Here is a 21022-nt window from a genome sequence, read left to right as displayed (position 1 = left end):
ATACACAACTCAAAACACATCTGCTGCCACAAAACGAGAGCAACCAGAGCCTCTGTTAGACTCATGTTTTATCATACCCAACAGCAGACGTTAAACCAAACACACCACCTCCCATATGCTCAAGAGGGAAGATCACAAGCCCAGAGGACTTAAGACTTACTCTTTGCTCAAGGAGAGACGGACAAATGACAGGCCTCGTTCCGATGTCCAAGTTGTCCTGCAAAGAGCTGAACTGAATCACTTGCCAGCACTCTTCTTACCTGTGAAGAAACTTTTCGTACGTTTGGCGGTAGGCAAAGCCTGCTCGGCGGACTCTCACATTCTCCAAAAGGCCAAGGTATTCAACCTGATGCCTGCAACGCTCCTCGTCAAAAAGCTGTGGTGACTTCTTATCGTTGGGCTTAATGCAACGGACATAATAGGGCTCCTGAGGAGATAAATCAAACCGAGTTTCACTCAGAAAGAAAAAAAGTCTATGCAGACACAACTGATTCCTCAAGAAAACATTGAGGTGTCAGTCCACCCCAGTCATCCGAATGAGGTTTGGCTGCTTAACAGGAATTACAAGGTTAGAACAGAAATGACAAGGGTGGCATGTAACACGTTCCTCCCCTTCGCACACTGCAACAACATCTGTTACAGGATCCACGTGTTACTCATTCGAGTTCAATTGACCTTTGCTTTACGTCAGAACCAGTTCCATGTCCTCCTCCTCTACCGACTTTGATGACAACAAAAAGAGTCTTCAGAAAAGATAGAAAAAACAATGTAATTCATTGCCCTGATTGTCGGATATGGCTTTTCCAGTATCAAGAACTAAAAGTAGCATGGATTACTCCATAATTTTTAAACTATGCTGAATGAAGTCCTCTACACCCTGTATCAACAGGCTTGAATGATGGAAATCACTGAACCCCACCCTATGCAGGGCAAAACTCAGCTACCTTCCAGCCCACACCTTCCACAGACAAAACCAAGCCACCGGCACACGAGTTCCTCTTTCTGCACCACCTTGGACTTGCAGGCGGCAGAGAACGTTGACCCGGGACTGGTGGCTTTACTCTATCGTGCACAGCCCAGGTGGTCCTGCCCCAAGCTGACTAGGCTGGCCCTGGACCTTCAGGTGACAGTCCCACAGGGTCATGTATCTTTTTCACTGCCAGCCAGCCTGCACCCATCAGATAAGTCCCATATACCATCCTGCCAAACTGTTCTGATGTTTACTTTTATTTTTATGTGACTAAAGTAAACTTTCTTTTAGGCCAACATGGTCTATAACTAGCACCAGCTTGTAAGGGCTGGTTATAAGTCTTTTAAACTTAGGTACTTTTATCATGCTGGGTTTTGAAGTCCATTTATTCCCTTCTCTTCATAGCTAGCCCTTGCTATCCCACTTCTAACTTTACTGGTGCAGGGAAAAGCAATTAATAAGCGTCATAAAGGCCCACTTTAGTTTTTCAAGGTGAAATTGTATTCTTAGAACATTAATATATATTATTTTTTACATATCCCTTGCAAAAGGAGTGGCATATTTTGCAGGCTGGCAGAGTTTATTGCCCACCCAGTCTCATCACTAGCCAAGGAGAGAACTCATAAGAGGATCCCAGTCAGCTCAGAAGGTCACAGTAAGCCCAGAGACTTTCTTCAGACGACATGTCAAAGATGCACCTAAACTGGAGCATTTCAAAAAAATCAGTTTACAGCAATGCTAACATTATGATAAAGGGAGATAAGCAGCCTGTCTGACATTTTAATATTAGAAGATGTCACCTTTCACAATCACAAGTGATAATTAAGAATGAAATTTTAGCAAGTTTCTCCTGGACTAGATGAAACAGGTGACTGTGAAACCATCTGTAAAACTTCTCTGAGTAAGCAGAGGCCCCTTCTCAAAAGGCAAAACCCCAAGGGTTTTCCAAAGGAGTCTGTTCTGTTCCAGTGCTACTGGATGGCTTCAACAGTGATGTGAATGAAGGAGTACAACGTGGGTACTAAATCTGTAGGCAATATGCAGTTTCAGAGTGCAAGAACCCACAACATTAAGAAATGGGAGGAGTGGTCTGGGAAAAAAGAAAAAAGAAAAAAAAAAAAGGATTAATTTAGTGAGGACAAATGCAAAGTTCCACCTTTAGGCAGAAATAGTTGTATAATAAAAGAATGAAAAACTGATTTGATACCAGTGCCCAAAAAACCATCTAGGAGTTCTAGTTGAACATGAGTCAAGTTCATGTTTTTCTAAGGAAGGGGCACAGGAACAGGAAAACTGTAAGGAAAAAAAAACCCACAAACCCAACAGATTTCTACTTATCTGAACATCACAGGCAGCTTAGGGCACTGCAGTTCAAGTGGCGGTGAGTCAGTTCAGGGAAGAACAAGAAAGATCAAAAATCCAGAAAATGTGACTCAGAGGAAATATGGGTTTAGTCTAGAAGGACTAAGGAGCCACATAACCATCCCGATGTTAGATTTTATGTATTTAAAGGGTAGATAGGAAGAAAAGTAAATATTCAGGCTTGGGACAAAGAAGTACTGGCTTTAACTACAGTATAAAAATTCAAATTAGGCATTAGGAAAACCAGGAATGGGAGCAGAATGCCTGCGGAAAGGAGGGGATCGTCCATCGCTAGAAAGGAACAGCCTGAACAAGCACCTGCAAAGAGAAAATCGAGGCAGAGGTGTCCTCAAAGAGGAGGTGAATTAGGTGCACTCCCAAGGTCCCCTTTAGCCCTGTTTTCTACTATTTGTCTATGATTTAGCCCTATTTTCGATGATTTTAGGTCACTTACCTAATCTCAGGATAATATGAAAGGCCCAAAATGGCTATTTTCCCTTCAGAATTACTGAAGAAACAGGATCATCCTTGACTACCCTGCCTAGCCCTGACATAACCTGGAGGTATGCAGCGCTGATGACAGGCACACGGAGCTTCCACTCACTAATGAGTATGAATAGGTTGAATACGAGTAACGAGTAACGAACAGGCTAAGAGACAGAGGCCTTGGAAATGCAGAGACTCGTATCCTAGAAACTGAAACAAACCACCAGATCTTCTGAGGAAGGTGTTGGACTGGAACGTTTCCCTGCTTTCTTAAGTGTGCAATCAGTAGCATCAGGCTGTGCTTTTCTCCCCGAGGGCTGTCCTTGGGTTAGGAATATACGGCACCGAGGAGAGTGAGTAAAATCTAAGCCAACCACCCACAGAAGAGCTGGCAGCATCCCTGTGCTGCCCACCCTCCATGCAGCAACCCAGGAGCGTGTAACTAGGTATGGGGAGTGCGTGGGTAAAGAGAAGGATATGTGGGCAATATACATTCTTATATCATCTCCCTTCTCCCCTAGTGACTTCATCTCTCCCCACGAAGTGCATCAGGGATAGCTCTTTCACAGTCTTGTTTGGCTCCTTTCCTTACCAGGGAGACTGAGGCAAAGCCGCATGCAGTGGAGAAAACTGCCCCACTTCCAAAGAACCGGCTGAGTCCCCTGGTTGGGCACTGATCCCTTCATCCTCCTCTTCTTTTCATATCTTCAGAGAGTGGTGGGCTCAAAAAAAGAAGGAACACTAAGGACACAGCTTCCTCAGGACACCAGGCAGCCAAGCGATAGCTCTGTTCTGTGTGAGGTCTTCTACCAAGGTCATCGCCACACCAAGCACTTTCTTCTGCCAGGGTAATTCAACGCAATCCATACCTGTTCTATTTATTCTCCTTTCCTTAAGGACAGGATGGTGAAATATAACATGCTGGTATAATTTGAAGAGTTCTAAGAGACTTACGTATTAACTTTTTTGGCTTTCTCCTGAAAATTATCTCAGCATTGAAGATAAGAAGGTTTGCAAAGGTCTTTATTCACCTGACAGTCTCCTACCAGTTCTCATAACTTGCAGTCTGCGTGGGTGATGATTTTCCCTTCAGTTGTAGAGCTTGGCTGTGCCATGGGAACACAGTTGTCATCGCCGCTCTTCACGCTCTCTCAGACATTGTGTGTCAAACCATGAAGGTAGAAGCAGCCCTTTCTGAACTTCAAATCAGAGTTGAAGTAGGTTTGATGCGGTCATGGCAGCTATAACTGATGAGGAGTAGGAGTTTTCTGGACCTGATGTCTGCAATTTATAAGCTCTCTACTGTAATCTCTCATTTGTATGGCAAGAAACAAAGGTCAGGTCATTCATCTGCTAGAACAAGTCTCCTATATGACTGGAAATAAGCTATTTAAGGAAAATGTAGGATATTCAGAGAACTCCCTGAATTACACTTGAACTTAGAAGCTGTGAAAGTGAAAGCGAAGCAGTTGTGAAGGTGAATGGTCTGCAGTTCTCCCCATCCCTTCTTGCTAATATTCAGCTTGGGCCACTTCTCCATCCTCATGTTACTCACCCTTAAGGAGAAACCTATTTCAGCGTTAGCAACAGGATCACTAACATCAGAATAATGCCAGACCATGCCAGATCCGCCCTCAATACTGTTGTGTTGCATCTGATGTCAGGATGACTATAAATCCCTTGATGAGATCGATAATCACAAATATTCCACATTCGATCCGCAGAACTGCAACATCTTGAGAACACAGGAACCAAATTAAAGAAGTCATGAGGAGCATGAAGTCAAGAAAGTGCATCCCAGCCCTCTGCCTCAAGGGAAATGGTGTCACTTGTTCACTACTGACATTATGTCGTCCAGTTCACAGCTATTCATTATTGCTAATACATCAACGCCCTTCATCACTGCAAAGCTGGCTGCTTGGGTTGTCATTCATGCCTTTGCCATTCAAAAACGTAACAAATCTCAAGGCAAAAAAATCTGTGGCTTCAAGCCCAGCACAAAGAGGAGTGACTGTATCTGCATTGGATATAAAAGGCAGAAGTCAAGACGATGCTTTCCTTTTGGAAAACCGAAATAGGAAGTTCCTGCACAGACAGGAGATCATCTATCAGTGCAATTACAGTGTAATTAAAGCCTCTCGGCAATGACAGCTACTAGGGTAAATTCTAAAGTAGATTATTCCATGCTTACAATCCCACCAGCCTCAGCTCTTCAGGGGGATAATTATGCAGCTCCCTTTATTGCACCATGAGGCTGTCAAGCCTAGGAGCTGCATTTTATAAATGGAAGAACTGAAATACAGAGACACAAAGGCCCCAGTTCTGAAAGCTGTTTAGAAGCCTAATTGCAACTGAATTTTATTTTATTTTTTAAAATCAAGCAGAGGAATTTTTAGATTTTGAAGTGTTAAAAAGAAAACAAACCAGTTTAAAGTTATTGCACCCTAAATAAACTCCTCCTTGAGTGATTTCTTTTCCATAGTTTATAGCTTGTTAGATGAGAGAAGGGATGGGACACAGGACTGACAAATTTGTGCTGGATATGTCCAATCAGTCACTAAGATGACATTATAACTTACTAGAGATGAAGCCTGTCAACCTTGGTAGGAGAGGAGCGGTATGGAAGAAAGAAGAGTCAGACAAAAGGAGTTACAGAGCAGGAGGGGAAAAAAAGAAAAGGAAAAAAAGAAAAAAAAACAAAGAGATGCATGTCCAGAGAGAGTTCCTAGAAAAGCTCATCATTTACAGCCGTGTCAGCCAAAGGACTTCCCGTGTCAGTATTTAAAAGAAAAGCTACCCAAAGTAATCCATCACAGAAAGACCAAATCCTCAAGCGAACGGCATGGGCAGTAAAACATGTGCTTGACAAATGTTACATGGCAACTCTGTAAAGCTTGTTTATGGTTTGGTTGGTTTGTTGTTTTTTTTTTTTTTTTTAAAAAAAAAACAAAACACCCAAACAAAAAACCAAAAAAACCCCACAAAAAACCCCAAACACACAACAACCCACCCCCCCCCCCCCCCCTTTTTCAACCTACCAGAGGTTTCTGCCCAAAAGACTCTCAGTGTAAGTCTGCAGGATTACAGTATTGAGATACCAGGGCTGATAAGCGCCACTTCAACTCAGCATCCTCCAAAAACATATCTCCTGAGTCTCCATACTTGTATGGACATGTGTATCCACAGCCTGAAGTTCAAACTGTATCTGTGAACAGCTCTTGCAGCGTTGACAACACTTCTATGCTACTCACCCCAATGGAAACATCTGACACCCTAATATCACCACCACCCACCCCTTCTTCTCAGGGATCACAGAACTGAGGGGAGACAGGCTGAGGGGAGACCTGATCACCCTCTACAAAGACCTGAAAGGAGGGGGTAGCAAGGCGGGGGTCGGTCTCTTCTCCCCGATAACTAGTGATAGGACAAGAGCACACGGCCTCAAGTTGCAGCAGGGGAGGTTCAGGTGGACATTAGGAAGAACTTCTTGACTGTAAGAGTCGTTAGGCATTGGAACGGGCTCCCCAGGGAGGTGGTGGAGTCACCATCCCTGGAGGTGTTCAAAAAACGTTTAGATGTGGCACTTCAAGACACGGTTTAGTGGGTTTAGCGGGCATGGTGGCATTGGGTATACGGTTGGACTTGATGATCTTTGAGGTCTCTTCCAACCATAATGATTCCATGATTCCAACTCCGCTTCATCACCAAATTCCAGATTTAAACTAGAATACCAACAAACCAGAATTTTAAAGGCGGTTATTTTAAATACTGGAAAAGTTAAATAACCAACTAATGCTGCAGGTACTGTATTCACAGGCTCTGGGCTTTGTTTCTGATATTATTATTATTATTCCTGCTCACCAAATTAGTATTTTTGGAGACTATTCCCCCAAATGAGAGGTTTAAAGATACTGTTGATACTGCCAAAAAACGTGCAGCTTTCCAGGAAGGTCAAATAAGTATCAATGAAGAAGAGCTCTTGGACTGTCATTTCGTTCGAGGACAGTAGAAACAGAGCACGTAAATATGCTTTAAAACAGTTTATAAAGAAACATTAAGCAAGCAAGAACAGCCCAGGTGGAATGGGAGGCCAGGATGAGAAAAGCAGCACTGACTGCACTTACATACTGGGCACACTCTGGTAAACTTAAATTATCAGCTCAAACTGCAACAAAATTCAAGCCTATCTTCATCGTTTTTTTTTCCTGAGGAACAGCTGAGAAAAACATGAACTGATATTGCCTCTCCCAATGGAACCTTATTCCTCTGACATCCGTAGACCACAGCAGCTACCACCGCTTGTGCAACGCTGTTTTCAGAGAGTTGTTTTCATCAGCTGTTACCACAGGCTTCCCAAAAAAAAGTCCTGCAGGCTCCAAACCGCGGTCACACGCACCCCGACGTTGTCATTGCTGATCCCCAGGAGTGCAACTCCAGTCCCAAGTTAAGCACGGGAAAAATGAGTAACACCACCCAAGGGAGGAATTATAGTACCCGTAACTGCAATGAGTGGTGTCCCCAAAAGAGACAGCGGTTTTACCAGCCCAGGAACAGCAACTGTTCACCGTTCTCCAGCCCCCAGCAGAAGTAAGAGAGCTGAGACAAGTATCTAAACTGGCAATGACTCAGAGGCAGAGCATCCCATTTATTTGTGCATAACCAGTATCTAGGAAAGCATGGCTTGAATGTCCAGTTATTAGCTTGTTAATAACATGCACATATTATTATTAACTGTCTGAAAAGTCACCTCAAAGAGATCCTCAGGGTAGAATGGCCAACCAGAAGCACAATCTCTCTTCACTGTTTTCCTGTTTGAACTACACCATGATCGTGTTCAGGACCCTTAACCAAGCAACCTTGCCTTTCTAGGATACATGAAAATTTCAACCTTTCAAAGTGATATAAGCTTGAGTTCAGGATGGGCCTCACCAAATTTTGGGGGTTTTTAAGATGTGTAACAGCCAGGTTCTCCACTAAAAATAGCTACAGCTCAACTACATAACTTAGTTTGCAAACGTAAGTACCTACAAGCACTGTTCTGCAAGGAGCATTAGCCTTGTAAACATTTCAACAGCAGCCTCCAAAGTGCGAATTTCACCCCCTTCGTTCCAGCCCTCCATCATGCTAAAGGTTGGCCATAAAACCCTGCAGAGCCAAGACAGCCCTTGGCCCCTTCCTGCTTGGCAGGAGCCCTGTTAAGTTCTGACAAACACACCTGCTTAATGACAGCCTCTTCTTTCATGGGATCCTTAAGTCTCCGGGAAATGCAATGCTCTAAGACAATTTTCTCCATTAAGATTCAAAAGAAAAGCAGGAAAACCCCAACATCCTCAATGCAAGTTTCTCAGTGAAAGTTTAGGGAAGGTAAGGAATGGGAAAGGACTATCCTGAGACACACACAGGGAGCTCCTAGTGAATTCACAAGCTTAAATTTGACTTGGAAACAGTTCCTGGTTATGGCCTATCCTTGGAAAAGGCCGGCATTTGTGATAGAGATACTGATGATAAATGGTCTGAAACTAACTCATTTCACAGGAGCCAGCCAGCCTTCAATGACGAATTCTGGTACCTACCGACTCAAGATGGATAACGTACTATTTAAACTCTTCATCTCCTGCTGTGAGTTGCAGGAATTGTTCAAACCACCACAGTGCAGGTATTCTTTTGACTATTTTATTTTTACAAATACCAGGTGGCCTAGAGTAATTTTTCCAATAAACAAGCAAACGAAGTTTTTCCACAAACGCTTGCCAAACCTCCCCACGAACAGCTCCCTGCCATCCCCCCTTGATCACAGCCCTCCACTACAACAGCCCCAGCAGTTTCTGTCTGTATTGCTTGAAACACCTCGATGCGTCACGTTCCCTACCCGTTAGGCTAGGCAACAGAAACGTGACTGCTCTGTACGACAGAGAACTGCATTAACAAGCGGCATCAATCAGAATCTTCTTCCTTCCCCAACTACTCATTTTCACAACACACAGAGAAATCTCTCTGGGTTCTTGACAACTCTATACCAAATTTAGGTTAGAGCTAACCAGCAAATTATCTGGAGGACTACAGATGAGGTAAATCTTGACTCCTTGGAAAGTCAGACTAAAGTCTGTCCCCATCTCCCTTCCATCAGGGTCACAACCTTCTCCAGCCCCAACAGCTCATGATTTGCCATCCAGGAAAGCTCCCCTCTGGCTGCCCAGGCGGTAGGGTAGGACCTCTCTCAATTTCTACTAACACTGCCTGCTTAAAGCAAGACCTGGCCTTTGGCTGGGCTAACACGGGCATCCCCTTAGCAGCCTTTAGTCCAACAGTACTGGGGAGAGCTATGGGGCATCATTCCTCTGTCGGGAAGCTCAGCTAGCACCTTGAGACAGCTCTGGTCAGGCTTGCACACCCTTCTGCAGATCTATGGCTGAAGATTAAATCCACTCCAGAACTAGAACTCAAAAATATAAAGCAAGCGTGTTTTCATCTCCTAAGTCTGGAAAACACGAAGTAATATATTATTTCTTGTCATATTCCCAGTGAGGATAGCTTGGTCTTCCTGTGCACAGCCAGCACTGTATCACCATGCTCTGATCAATACAGCATCTATCAAGACTTTGTTACTCATGAGGCTGCCACTCCAAGTAAAAATTCAAATAGTGCTTTGCTCTTCACTGGGTCTTCTTATTAGCTTAGGATCATCTTTCTACAAAGCTTTTCCTAGCCTTACCACATCTGCGTGCACTTTCTCCCTCCAGACCTTGGGCCGCTAACATTTCCTTTGCTACCACAACTCCCGAGAAGATAGCAGGAACGCACTGCCCTTTATTGCTTAATTATTCTAAATGTTAACGTATAGGGCTCGCGGTTAATCTCTTGTGGACTGCATACCCCTTCCACACCACCACCAAAACACCAGGAGTCCAGCAAAGTCACCCGGCATCAGTAACACCCAAGTATTTCTTAGTGATCTCTGCTCACGTGAGGGATCACACTGCTTGCCTCATCCTGCCATTCAGCTGTACCACGTTCAAACAGTCCCTTTCCCAGTTCATTCCCTTATCTGCCTTTCTTCACACAAAGTGGTGCTTGCCAAAGCAATACCTTCTACTATAAAACTTCATTATTCAGTAAAATAAAAGGTTTCACTTCTCACCCTCTGACACAGCGAAGAGGACGAAAGAAGGAAATCACACAGGTCTGCCTGTACTTTCATGAAAGTCACTTGGCATTGAAAGTCACAAAGAGAGAATCTCTCCACCATGAAACTACATCCTCTGGGCCTTCTGCCAAAAGACCTTTTAAAAAGATGATTATTTATTTGATATAATATAAGAGAGACTGGCTTTCCTACAAGTGAAACATACACTGGTCACAGAGGAAACCAAAATCCACCTTCTTTATGTGGGGACGGTGGCTAACTCTCCTACGCGATCTTCACAGCTGCCCACCGTCACAACCAAAGCTCATCTGCCATTGATCACCTTGGCTTTCTGACTGAGTGCAGTGGTAGGAAGGTAGCAGTTTCTCCACAGAGAAGCTTCACCCTACTAATCAGAAGTTGGAGTTGATTTTAAAACATAAATATTTACCTTCGATGCCAGGTTGTCCACTAGTGCAATCATGGAGTTCTTAAAAAGAGTAGCAGCTGTCAAAGGTCTCTTGGTTACCTCAGTGATGCTCAGTTTACCTTCAGGCCACATCATCTTCAACACAGGGTTAGAGCTAAAAGACAGTCTCTTTAATTGCACAGTCTAACATCACTTCCACTAAATTCAAAATTCAACAGCCTGCTTCTGAGTAGACCTACTGGTGTTTTCAGCTCAAAATGTATCAGCCAAACCAATACGACTTTCCTGGGCAAAATATCTTTTGCTCTTGAGCAATATACAGTTCAAGCTTGCAACTGAATATTCTGGAAAAATGACAAGCACATTCTCCTCGTCCGATAAAGATGTGCAGTAATGGGATAGTAAAACTCCTGCAGAAGTGATCTATCAAAAGCATAGTCTGCCTTACTGACACAAACATAAAGAATTTAATCAAAACAGAAAAGAGTAAGACCACAGCCCACAACATCCTCCCCTGAAACTTGCTATCTGATTTCAAGCTGTATTTCTGCACCATTCTTGATACATAAAATAATTTATACATTTTAGCCTATACTTTCTTGAAGGGTTGAAGGTGAGGTAAAATAGCCATGATGGATGGCAAGAGCTCTGGAATAGACAAAAGCTGAGAACAGTTTCAGCAATCTAATAGCCAATCTATCACATGCTTTAATATGCCGTAAGTGGTCTTTGTGAAGAGTCTTTACCAGACACTTAATGGAAAACAGAGGCTAAATTTAACAAAACCTCTGTACAGCAAATATTTTGCAGGTTTTTGGCTAAGGTGAAGTCTTGAAAACACAAACAGCAAGGCTATTGAAGGGAGTACACCAAGTAAACATAACAGGACTGTAAACTAAGTTAATGGTTGTACTAGCTTTTAAACCAGGTAAACAGAGTTGTCCATACAGCTGCAGGCTATTTTATGCTGACTTCTACCTCTGAGTAAAGTCTCTGAGACAGACCACAGTTACAAAAGAATTACATGTTTAATGCCAGCCGTCAGGGAAAACAGCTTTCTGGGGCACTTATATATACACACACATTTTGATAGGCTTTCAAATTTGCTTGTCAAAGGCAACTGCTACTTGCCTAACTAGTACTTATAACACGTGACTAGATAGTTTAAATTTTTCACGTTACTGCACATATGAAAAGGATTCAAATCTATTTGCCCATTTTTCCCTTCACCTCTATACTTTCTTTCAAAACAGGGACTTGTAGCTGAGGCCGATGACATCTGCTGTTGACCAAATGCTACTTGGTATCTTTAGCACTGGTTAGAGAGATGAGTAATGGTACATTTGCAACTGGTCCAAAAACCTGGTTAATGACAAATCAAGCAGCACAGGTAATCTCTGCACAGTTATCTTGTTTGCACAATGAGTTGGTTCCAAACACTTTAAATTTAGTTAAATTAAAGGTTATATCAGAACAAAACCAACATATACAGAATAAGGACTTTATCCTGAAACACCAACAGCCTTCAGCTTGCGGTAGATATACAAAGATCAAATCCCAAAGCAACGTGTTTATTCACGTGCACTGCACACATAGTAAAGATAGCATCAGCGAAAACATTAGTCTCTTCTAGCATCCACTCTAGAAAAAAGGATTCTGACAAATCAGATTTAAATTCACCTCGTTAATACTGTTATTCCTACCTGTTGTACATGAGGCGCTTGAAGTCTTGAAATAAAGTGTCCTTGTTTTTGTCAATAAATCCAGTGACTGAGTAACTGAAAAAAAAAAAAAAAAAAGGAAAACAGAGTTAATTGCAAAGAAGCAAAGTCCTTCTCTGAGCTGCTGGTATCACTGTGGAATCAGCATCCTTGCACTCCTACAGACACAGCAGATGCTAATCAGGAATCCAGCTCTGTTTCCCAACCTATCACTAATCTGCTGCATGAGCACTGTGTGAGATTTAGATCCTTCTGTACAGTTTTCCACCTCCAGTGCAGAAACAACATATATGTAGTTTTAGAAAGCTATTTGACCTCTGCAGGTGAAGAGCATGATGGCTGAGACACCTAGCAGGGCTTAAGCAATTTGTAGATGGCCCAAATTCAAGAGTTACACTCATGCCTTCTGCCTCCAAATTCAGAGCATGTGTTTGTGTTAAATCCTACAGAAATGAAATTTTATTTTTCAGCATGTCTAGTCTGCCCCTCTCTTGGTGTCAAGGAAAATTCTCTAGTGGGAGAGTGCCTGAAATCAAGAGCAGCCTATAACCAGTGACTAGGGAACCCTCTTGGAAATCAACATGGGCACACAAATTTAGGGCTATGTCCTTCCTCTATTCCCACAGAAATACCACCCCAAAAGATTACCATTTCACAGTTTCATCTCTTCGCCAAAACTCAAGACACACAATGCTCTGTCCTCAAAGAAAAGGTCCAAAATCTTCCCATTCAGTGACTCCTGCTCAGTTGTTTCCCGAGCTTCAGACCCCAGGAAGGCGAACTGCAGGCACTGGGATCCAGAGCCCCACAACATTCAAATCCTTGCATGGAGCCATCCTCAAACCTTACTGCTCCATGTAAGATTTGAGCCTAAACTCTGGTAACTTTCAATATTTCCACATTTCAGTTTCCTTTTACAAAAGTTTTCAGCCACTGGCAGTGCAGAAGGTTAAACCGCTAATATGGCACCTTGTATTTTCTCCTCCAAAATCCTTTGAAATCAGGGATGTCTATCAGCAATTGCTCAGCAAAGACTCCAGAACAAAATCTAGCTGAGCTGAACAGGCTCCAGTATGATCACACTGGTTACCCTTATAAATTACGGGTAAATTTAATCCCATATAAAAGAAATCCTAAATCATTTCCTCATTAACTCCCTTCAGATTCTGCTAACACGAGGAGTTACACAGATCCTAAATCATTAAATCACTCCAGTGATATTCCAGACAACAGCTTTCCCAGTGAACAGTTTCTAACATATGGGCATCTTTCACTTTTACTTAATCTTCCTTCGTATTACTGTCACATACTGTAGACATTTTTGTAGGCTTCAGGTACAGAAAACTTTTCAGCCTGAACGGGGAAGGTTCCTTGCACTGATACCTACTGCAGTTTAACACTACCCTGTATTTTGAGTCTGCTCAAACCGATTTGAGAATCTAATGCCAGAGAGTTATATAAGCATCCTAAACAGATGTCTAAACCAGATTTTATTAGTTCAGTATAGCTTTCTTGCATAAACAGTGCTGGCTTTTTTTTTTTTCCCTGAAGCACTGCTCTCCCCTCACCGCCCCACTCCCAATATTCTCCTTTTGTTTCAATTCCAAGTGCAAAATCATATTCTGTATAGCAAGCAACCAGCAGAAGATTTAATTGATAAGCAGCTGCTTCACTCTGTAATTCCGTATGACAGCTATTCTGGTTCGCAGCAGAAGCTGCATTAAATTAGAATATTGTAACACTTCAAAGCTGGCTAAAAGACAAAAATAGAAGGTACAACTTCATACCTGAAAAAAAAACCAACAACTTACATCACATCTCCAGCGTAGTGCTTGATTCGAAAGTCTCTGTCAAACTCCAGCGTTTTGTCAGTTGCACAAAGCTGAAATAAATTCACATACATTAAAACACCAGCCATGGATTTTCAAGTTTTGTGGAAGAGCAATATGCATTGGAAACAGAAATGGAAACTATAGTTATTCCGCTTCATATATGCATGTGTAGATGTGAAATCCAGTTATAACACTGCTTTATAATATTTTTCATTGATGAGTTATAAGAACATCTATTTGTATGAAATCAAGTTGCAAGAGTCAATAGTTCTATTAACAAATTGATATTATCTCAGAAATGCCATTATGCAAAAAGAACGTTTGTGCAGAGAAACACTGCACCTAGGAGTTAACTTACGACTTTTTTTTTAAGTCTTCCTCTATATTTTTTTCCATTGCAGTACCACTCCTCAGCAAAGAAATGAAGCAATCAAAATATGACAGTTACAATAGCAGTGCTTGTTCTCTCCCAAATCACTGTGGATCATCTAACACCCCTCAAACCGTGACCACCCCTGCAGGTCCACCCAGGGTGGTCACAGCTCCAACCCGCTGCTCGCAGCTCAGACTTCCCATCCCATTCCTTCTCTACAACAAAGATGTCAAGTGCCCACATGGCAGCCGGTCAGTAGCAGCGGCTATAATACACTCATCCCTTCAGGAATAACAGAAGCCAAAACATCCATCAGGTTCAGCTTAATTAAAAAAGGAGAACAAGATAAAAATGAGGATTTTTGTTAAAGCCGAAAGGGGTAGGTAGATGAATGAAGTCTTTGCAGGAAGCACGGGCACCACTTAAAAACATCGAGGGCTATGAGGAAATATCTACTATCCATCAGAAGTCTTGGGAAAATAAAAGAGGAATTAGCAGGGTTAAACTGAGGGCAGGAGAGATTATTAGAAGCAGGAAGATAGCCTCCAAAAAACTTCATCTATGTCCAAGACTAGAAAATAGACTGGCTCAAACTGACAGACGTAAAAAAAAAAAAAAAATTAAATAAAAAGTCACAAGGAGGAAATCAAAAAAGTCTAAGAAGGTACAAGGTTACCAAGGTATAAGAAGGCCAGTCCAGCAGGAGCAGGAACCATGCCAGGGTCTGCAGAGCTGATAGATGACCGAGGTGTAGCAGGAACACAAAGAAAATGAAGAAACGAGGTCATACCAGAAAAACAAAGTAATTTTTCTTTTTGCAGCTGTGCTCACCAGCAAGGGGCAATGGAGGATGCAATGCCTTTTTTCAACCACCCAAAACATACACCTCAAACCAACATGTCAACACAAGACCTATACAACAAGCAAAAACCTAATGAAATGAAGCAACTGTTGCTACCAGATGGGACATGGTTGGCCGCACAAGCTTCTCGCTTAAAACTCCTCCAGTACTGGAGAGACTGAAAGGGTGCTTAACATGAGGTTAGGCTGTTTTTTGTTTTAAGGAGTGATTCTCTCTGAATTTTGTGTCTACTGCACAAATCAGTTGAAATTAGTAAAAAAAAAAAAAAAAAACCAGCAAATATATTGATACAGTTGATAGTCTGCTTGGATTTCTGTGAGCCTTTTAACAAGGTTCCTCACTTAACAGCTCAAAGAATTTAAGCTGCTATGAAAAAGAAGAGAAATGGTCCTCACATAGATAAAACTGTTGGAAAGATGGGAAACAGGAGCTCTGCGGGGGCCTGCGCTGAGGTCTACACTGTTAATATCATCTTAAATGAGCTATAATCTGAGGGTAATAGGAAGGTCATCAAGCTTGTTGATGGTACTTAATTATTCAGGGAAGTAAAGACAACAGCTGGCTGTGAAGAACCACGGGAAGACACGAGAGGCTAAAGGGATGGCAAAAAAGAGCAAATGAAATTTAACGTACATACAGTGATACACACAGAGAAAAGCCAATGTTCATAGCAAATGGTCCATTCCCAACCCAACAAGTATCTTAACCACCCTCATCTCAAAAAGGACACAGGAGAATTGGAAGAGGTCTGATGAAGGGAAAACCATCTACAGTACTGACTGACTGCTACGGGAGGAAGGGCCAAGCAAACTATGCCTCTTCAGGTTAAGAAAGAAATGCCAGGAGACGATGGCAAACGGCATGGAGATGATGTATTGGAAGACACAGTGAACCGTGTTTTGCTGTGCAAGAACTAGGAGGCAACAGATGTAACCTAAAAGGGAAAAGGGAGAAGGGAAGAAAACAGGGAAGAAGGAGCTCTTCACGTTGAGCATCCAAGTCGTGGAATTCTTTGTCAATTTAAAAAAACCCAACCAACCAACCAAAAAACACCTATTAAGGACGTGAGCCCTGATTCAGGAGGTTTCTGGACTGCAGATCACTGGAGACTAGGAGCACATCAAGTTACCATTACATGTTTGTCCCACATTCTTTTCTCACTTAGACACTCACTACTGCGTAGTGTCTCGGAAGATACTACATCAAGTGGACTAGAATGGACCTTCTGATAATCTTCCCTTCACAATCAGTTTGAGATTCAGACAATTGCACTTGATCCTTCGAAAGTATAAGATCAATTGAAAAATTCAGAACTTAAGGAGGCTGAGGAAAACGAACCTGTGATGTTGAGGACGATCAGAACAGCTAGCATGTCTACATGCTAGATCACCGAAGGACAACCCATGCCCTACAAACATAACATTTTGCCATAAACACTCATAGTGGAAGTGTTTGCCAGTATTCCTGGTTTGTTTGGCTTTCACCAGGACAACCAAGCAGACAGCAGTGATCAGACATGCCGCACACAAACTAGGACACTCCTATTTAGGGCACAGCAGCCCCTTAGAGCTTATCCACATGGAGCCAGCGTGCAACATACTCTACAGGGGAGCAGCGAAGCATTAACTCAGGCTGAAAGATGGGAGCTGTTCCTGTAACATATCAGCACACATATTTTAACTCTTTAGGAACAGCTTCAGTCTACACTGAACTTTATAGTATCTGGACAGAACTAACGCAGTGTACAAAAGCAAATTATGAAATGAAATCAAGTCCTTTGTTTTAATTCAAGCTAGAAGAGGCTGGCTTAGAAAGCTCAGGTTTCCTACAGCAGTTCCAGATGGGACTGAGGAAGATATCTTAGATACTGGCAAAGGATGTCTGCAAAGACACGAGAAGGGGAAAAAATAATTACAATGCTGAGAGTTTTATGGGTCAATTTTTTCAAGGCTATATTGATTTAAACTAGAAATTAGCAAGCCAGGAAGATACATCATGCCCTCCATAAACATTATTTATAGCAGTATTCCTTGTTTGCCTCTCACATCTGTGCAAACAGTTTTCTGACAATGCCACCCCCTACTGAGGAATGCTACAACTGGCAATATTTTCTTTTAATGTTTCCTATGCTGGGAAGGGACTCCTGAAGGTAAGGACTGAAACAGATTGGTGTTGGGTCTTTTTAATTTTCATTTTATAGCCTCCCATATACTTTATGAAATTCAGACCTCTTCCCCTGCTGTATCAAAGGCCTACCTGCTCTCTTCATGATGGAACCACTTCACCTTAGCGGATGCGGGACCAAGGACAGAACAGAAATTGAGCTGCTTTCTCTACCAGCTTATGACTGTTGACTAGACAGCTCCCAAAACTGGACCACTTCCCACACTACCCCACTGCAGAGGATTTAAGACTCCATGCCCTCAGGCTTCGCTAATCATTAATACTACTAAAGGAAGCAATTTAGCATTAAAACATAAAAACCCAGATGAGGCTTCATGAAAATACTGTTTTCTGATAAGTTTACTCAGAACATGGTACACATAATTTATCTACTGCTTAAGCAGGTAAAATCTAGGTTAACAGGGAAAGCAAGATTCCCCGTTCCCCCTCCCTCAGCTAGGACGCATGTGGCAGATGAGATGCCAGGTGTGTTGCAGCTAAAGGGCACTTCAGGAAAGCCACATCTGGGAGGAAAAAATGGTTATTTTATTTTCAGCCTAGCCTCTACCCAAACAAGCCACATCCAGATCTACTGTTTATATTCAGTCTCCCTGGAGGCAGCCTTTAGCACATATCTTATACAACCATGCTAATTTTGTATTTCTGACCTACATAAAATATTGTACTGGGGTGGGAGGGAGAAGGGGGGGGAACCAGCATTTGGAATGATGTATTTCAAACAACGTTTCTCAGTAGAGAGCCATCAATAAATTAAAGGCCCTTATTTGATTACTCAGTGTGGAAGATTCTCAAATTAACCAGGCTGGTGACCATGTTTTCAATATGCTGCCAAATGAGGAATAAAGCAAGCCTTTTAATTCATACATTGTACCAAACCCAAAGCAAGTCGAGGGGGCTGGATGATCATAGGTACAATATGAGATGAGCATATTTTGTAGCCAATGACGATGGCAAAAAAAATAAAATCACAGTGCTGTAATAATGCAGAAGTGTGAATAATTTCACTGTCACTATGTATTAGAGCAGCCTGGGAAGAACGTCACGTGGGTTGAAACGACGCATCGATTGGTTACAGATGACATCATGATATGTCAAAGACACGAGCTCATGCTTCTTTTATGCCTGGAATAAAGCTGATCTCACATCGGACATACTTGGGCTCCCTCTGCCGGGAACCGGGCCGCCCAAGGCGCGACCTAAACCCAGAGCAGAGAGCCTGTTCGGTAGTTAGGAGCTGCTCCTGCTGCTCTCAGGCATTTCAGGTCATACTCGATGGGAATGACTCCAACCCCAGCCACCCTTCAAGTCTTTTTCCTTATTCCATTACACCTAAAAAAACCAGAAACGGTATCACACACAGGAAAGGAAGCAAGTTTTGAGGGTACAGAGGAGCACGTTACCTTTCTGCTGGAGAAATGAGCATGCTTCCCTAGCTTGTTATTAAGAGCCTCAAGGAACATCTCATCTGTCACTTTTCCAACATTCATGCAGGCATCGTCCAGAATGGCAATGATCCCTTTGTGCTGCTGCTCTACCAGGTCGACGATGACCTGATTGTTAAAGTAATCAATCTGTAAAAAAAAACAAAAACAAAGAATGGGTGTATTTGTGACTGGCTAGTGAAAAAGGAGCGTACCGGCATTGGCCACTGACAAACAGTACCGTGTGTCTGACAAGAGAGAATAGGGCCCACCATTCACAGGAGAAACAATCAGCTTTCAATATGCAGATCTCTAATTCAAAATCAAGCAGGCTACTCTTCCACCACCAAACAGCAGAGAAGGTGATTTTTCAAACACCGCATATAAATCTCGAGACCTCTGCTAAAAATGAACTGCTACAGAACGCACTCCAAAATGGCTTAAAATTCAACTGCGTGCAGTTACCACAGTGAAAACTGCGCATCTTGTCCTTGGTATTGTGAAAGGCATTTGAACAGCAGAGTAAGATTTTTACGCCTTAGCATCTACAACTAGACAAAATACATAAGCACTCAGAACAGAAGCACACAGTGATGTGTGGGGCATTACAGCGATGCCACAATATGTTTTAACCCAGACCTCGAGTCACTTATTTTCCCACGTCATGGCAAATAAAGAAATGGTGTGAGATAATTGGTTAGCTTCTTCCACAGCCTGATTTCCAGACAGCAAGTCTGACACTACAGCTGGCACGGACACAGATGTCCTATCGACTTCGACAGGAGCGTACATGTGGAGCAACTTTAGATCTGGGACTTATGCTGGTACACTGACCTCACACCGACCTCTCCCTCCCCTGCCAAATCACTCACATGCTTCCAGGGAATTCCCTCTCGCTGGTACTCTTCCTGCTCCTGCTTTAGAACCAGCTGAATAAAGAGCTGCTGTAGCTTTTCATTGCAGTAATTAATGCAAAATTGCTCAAAACTGCAAAAACATAAGGAAAAAAGGTGATGAGTTTTCTGGGAAAGGAGAAGGCACAGCACTGGGCTTTAACAACGTAGCTCACCTGTTATTGTCAAATATTTCAAAGCCATAGATATCCAGGACACCAATGACTGTGTTTTTCCCATGTATTGTAGTGTCATAGTTCTTCACTTCAATCACATCATTGATGTGTGTCACAATCCAACAAAAGAGGCGCTCGTATATAGCCTGCCAGAAAACAAATACTGAGGAATTTTGCCTGCATCTGTCTCAATTCTTTCTGGTAAATGCCACACGTGGTGTTACAAAGCTTAATTCAAGATGCTGCCCCAAGTACAAAAAAGCTACAGATAACATTCTGCTAAAAGTGAACAGCTACTGACACAAAGAAAATATTTTATGAAAACACTTTTTTTCTTTCTTCCAAAACTCATTTACACAAAGTCTAAATCCTAGCGAGGTCACTATGTACAGCAGTTCCCCTAATTTGATTCCAGTCTGCTTTTCAGCTGCCTAATAACTTCCATTCCTGAGAATTATTTAACAATATTGAGAGCAAGTGAGAGGTCAGTTATAGAAACCTAACAACCCGACACAATGGCAGTAAAATACTCCTGTTCACCTTCCAAAAAGAAAATGTTCTGTAGGCATAGGTATCTTTAAAGTCTACATGTTCAAAATGTACTGCAAAGTTGTGCAAACATATAATCTTGGGGAAAAAAGTTAATAATCAAGGATCTTCATAACTTCATCCATTCTTCATCATTTGATTTCTTAGCAAAGGAAGGACAATTGTCACTCCCGTCACCAGTATCCACCTTCCCGAAAAAAAAGACAGCACTTTGGGTTTCCAACCCAAGTTCTAGATGTTTCAGTTCTATTCTTCACTCTTTGAAATTAACTGCTAAATGAAGTCAAGAATCATATTTTGAAAAATACTCAGCCCTCTACAATGTATTCCTTTTGCAGATGTCAGCAAACCAGGTTTGCAGCTCCCTCCCCTCTTCTGTGTGCCGCAAGCACTGCTGGCTGTGGTGCATGTCCTGCCATATAGCCAGGGAAGGACAGGGACGGTGCTGCCCTGCAATCCCCCTATAGAACACAGGAGCATATACATTCAGAAATAAATCCACATGAAGTACAGACTTCCTGTGTCTCAGCAAGCACTATACTTATTGATCCACCCAGGAATCCTACTGGGACCTGAGCATTAAAAAAAGTGCAATTCTGAAGGCAATTCACTACTGAATACATTCCTCAGGCATCACCAT

At 42.4% G+C, this 21022-nt stretch overlaps 1 protein-coding gene across 1 annotated transcript in view; it reads right to left on the bottom strand.

The window, feature by feature from the left end:
* Positions 1-256: 256 nt before the first annotated feature.
* Positions 257-21022, bottom strand: part of MYO1D (myosin ID) — a 28988-nt gene continuing 8222 nt past the window's right edge. Inside the window, exons 9-15 of the mRNA XM_009700837.1 lie at positions 19834-19979; positions 19637-19751; positions 18744-18914; positions 13904-13974; positions 12075-12149; positions 10393-10525; positions 257-427 (exon numbers count right to left, since the gene is read on the bottom strand). Coding sequence (XP_009699139.1) covers positions 257-427; positions 10393-10525; positions 12075-12149; positions 13904-13974; positions 18744-18914; positions 19637-19751; positions 19834-19979 — 882 coding nt within the window. The remainder of the gene's footprint in view (positions 428-10392; positions 10526-12074; positions 12150-13903; positions 13975-18743; positions 18915-19636; positions 19752-19833; positions 19980-21022) is intronic.

Source organism: Cariama cristata, unplaced genomic scaffold (genome assembly GCF_000690535.1).
Source record: "Cariama cristata isolate BGI_N322 unplaced genomic scaffold, ASM69053v1 scaffold16835, whole genome shotgun sequence".
In the NCBI taxonomy this organism is placed as follows: Eukaryota; Metazoa; Chordata; class Aves; order Cariamiformes; family Cariamidae; genus Cariama; species Cariama cristata.
Note: the sequence above shows the minus strand (reverse complement) of the source record. Positions and strands in the feature narration are given on the sequence as shown.